This window comes from Phaseolus vulgaris, chromosome 7 (assembly GCF_000499845.2).
Source record: "Phaseolus vulgaris cultivar G19833 chromosome 7, P. vulgaris v2.0, whole genome shotgun sequence".
In the NCBI taxonomy this organism is placed as follows: Eukaryota; Viridiplantae; Streptophyta; class Magnoliopsida; order Fabales; family Fabaceae; genus Phaseolus; species Phaseolus vulgaris.
In genome coordinates, this window is record NC_023753.2 from 1,732,043 (window position 1) to 1,735,269 (window position 3,227).

The 3,227-nt window shown below is 35.0% G+C and overlaps 1 protein-coding gene across 1 annotated transcript; it reads left to right on the forward strand.

Moving 5' to 3' along the window:
- Nucleotides 1–1,339: 1,339 nt before the first annotated feature.
- LOC137828872 (transcription repressor OFP13) lies at nucleotides 1,340–2,717 on the forward strand. The gene has a single exon (XM_068635613.1). It carries the CDS (start codon nucleotides 1,687–1,689, stop codon nucleotides 2,416–2,418), a length of 732 nt encoding a protein of 243 aa, XP_068491714.1. The 5' UTR covers nucleotides 1,340–1,686; the 3' UTR covers nucleotides 2,419–2,717.
- Nucleotides 2,718–3,227: the final 510 nt, after the last annotated feature.

Below are 3,227 nucleotides of genomic sequence, written 5' to 3' on the forward strand. Positions count from 1 at the left end.
CATAACTATGCCAAAAAATGCGCATTTTTGTAGCATTCACACAAGGGTCAACCAGAACCACTGAGTAACTTCACAGCATGGTTCAACTCAAGAAAACGCAAAGCACAGATAGTAGAAATAAATTGAAAGGTACAATGATTTGACTGGGAAAAAGGAAGTGGGGAATTTGTAAGATTTGGAATTGGCATCGATTAAGCAAGTGTCCTTGAACCCAGATGACACATTATTTATTACCATATCTATAGGAGATCAAAAGCAGAGCAAATTCATAATAAATAGTGAGCCTAGTTTTGGATCTGAATCTCATTTTCTAATAAATTCTAATGCGTGATACCACCGTTCCCTCTTTGAAAACCTTCACATGAATTCACCCTCTTTCGTTACTTCTGTAATCTTGCAATGCCACAAACATTTTTTCACTTAATGTCTTTTCCATAATTTTATCACATAAAGGTAAAGGTTAACAGCAGGTGACCTTCCATCACTATAAATGCACAGTGGTTTAACTCCAAACGTTGATAGGGTCAAGTAGACTCAGTTTCCTGGTCCAGTATCAGACATTTCTTATCCTTGTTCCCGATATGATAAAGAAAAATGTGTTCCTTAGGTCAAAGAGACGTGACAATAATAATGAATGTAATGTATTGTTGGTTGTGTGATAAAATAAACCATGTCATTTTCATTTCTTTCTTAGAAATTCCATATCGAGTATTGATAATCTCAAACCTAGAATATTAACTGCAGTTAAAAATAAGTATACTCTCATCTAATGTGTAATTTGTCTGTTCCTGTACTTTCTCTATATATATATTAATCTTCTTTTCTATTTTCTCTGTATTTAGCCTTATTACTAGCATTCTTTCAAAATAAACGTTGTCCTTTATTTACAAGTTGATTATTCGGGATTTTCATAATTTGTGCTGATACGGAATCAAAGTCTTAAAAACGAGATCGACAGACGACCGATTAACACGCAACATCGGACTCGGTCCATGACACTATAACTATAGATAAGGATAATTCAGAGTACATACATGGATGCAAAATCTTATAAGCTGATTTTATAAGATTGAATTAGTCGTAAGTGGCTGATTTTATAAGGTTGAATTAGTCGTAAGTTCAGTTCTTAATATAACATCACATCTATTTAGAACCTATCCCGAGGAGAGTTCGTCTTCAGCGTGGAGAACGTGTTAGAGATCTGACATCAACTAGAAATAATTACGGTTCGTTAGACTCTGTTTTAGTAGAATTTTTAATTTTACATGCAAATTGAAATGTTTAAATATGTGTTGCATACAAATTAATGAAGATGGTAAAGAAAAACTCCAATATGCTTGATATTTTCTCCATGTATTGATTATATATACAGTATCTGTCTCTGTTATGAGGCGGACAGTGATGAAAAAAAGTACTGTTACATTCAGTTGTTGATGGGAGCATTGAATAACATTGAATTCTACAAACCTACAAATTAAATTCACCCATGAAAGCACTTACCAGACCCCATTTCTTTGTCATATTCTCTTGCCTCCTCTCACAGACTCTTGCTTTAAATACTCCACTCTCATGAAATTTATTGCAGACACCAACCAAAACGCTTCCCAAATCCCATAGAAACTCAAACACCATCACATCCTCAACCTCTCCACCACTCATTCCTCACACAGACAAAAGATAGATCTAATGGGAAAGAAAGCTTTGAAACTTCCCTCCCTTTTCAAAACCAAAGAAGCACCAAGAAAGCATCATCAGCAGCAGCATCTTCTTAACAGTCATCATCATCATCATTCATGGCAATTCATACCCTCTTGTGGCCACTCCAAGACTCTCTCTTTCCGAGATGACATCTTCAAGACAGTTAACTCCGTGTTCTTCGACCCTTCAGAGAGTGCCATCGAAACTCCCAAGTCATGGTTCACTACCTCATCTGAATCTGCCAGCATCTCAACAGAGTCAGAAGACTACTACTACTGTGATGGGGAGTCTTTGGAGATGTTGGTGCGTGGGGTGAGATCAGAGAGGCTTTTCTTCGAGCCAGGTGACACAAGCTCCATCTTGGAAAAGGCCAAGGCCAGAGGGTTTCCCTTCAAAGAAAGTGTGGTTCTTGCCATGGAGTCAGAAGACCCTTATGAGGATTTCAAGAGATCAATGGAGGAGATGGTTGAGTCTCATGGAGTGAGGGATTGGGAGGGCTTGGAGGAGCTTTTGACTTGGTATCTCAAGGTCAATGGTAGGAACAATCACGGATTCATAGTGGGTGCTTTTGTGGATTTGCTCTTTAGTTTAGCAGCTTCTAACACTTCTAACTCTTGTTCTGATTCAACTGCATATTCTTCTGCTATTTCTTCTTTTGCTTCTTCTCCCTTGTGTGATGAGATTGTTGAGCATGGGAATGATGATGCTGTAACATCTTAGCATTAGCAGTAATTTCTCTTATCCTTCTACTATACATCTGTATATTAAAACAATGTTTAGCTAGAATTAATTAAATCAACTCCTCGTGATCATGTGTTATGTTCTTTCTTCCACACTTGTGTAAAGACCAAAGGTTCTGAGACCATAAACATAAACCAGTTCTTACTCTTTCTTTTTCACAAACACTTATTAATGGAGTGAGGGTTCCATCTGTCATCTTATCTATGGATCACATGGTTCCCTGGTTTTTGTAGGTGACATTGCACTACACTTGTTTATAATTATTGGTGTATCAGAAATTTGTCTCTCTTATTTATGTATCTATATATCTATATATATATGTGTATATTATTGAAATTTATATATTTTTTACTTGACTTGGTCTGATACAGTTGAGAAATAACTGAATCGTGTTCAATAAATTCAATTCTTAGTTCATAAAAGATCAAATTTTACTTCTATAAAATTTTAAAATGTCATTTTAAGAGCCTCTATTATTGAAGGGAAAAATGTGTTATTTTAATATATAGTTTTCGTTCTTTCAAGTTGTTTAGTGAGTAATGTATTTTTAGTCCTTATAAACTTTTTGTTGGTTAGTTTTATTAGCCCTCTAAATTGTTTAGAGGGTAAATATGTTTTACTAATTCTAACTTTTTTAGAAGTTAGTTTTAGTCCTCCAAGGTTTTCATGTTGTTTAAATGCGTTTCACAAAATGACAAAAAAGTACTCTAGATAAAGTTTGAAAAAATTGTGTACTTTAAAATTAGAGAGACGAGAAATAATTTTTTTTTTGTTACAGAAGCATTGAA

Coding starts and splice junctions, on each gene's coding strand:
- LOC137828872 (XM_068635613.1), top strand. CDS start 1,687: ATGGGAAAGAAAGCTTTGAAACTTCCCTCCCTTTTCAAAACCAAAGAA.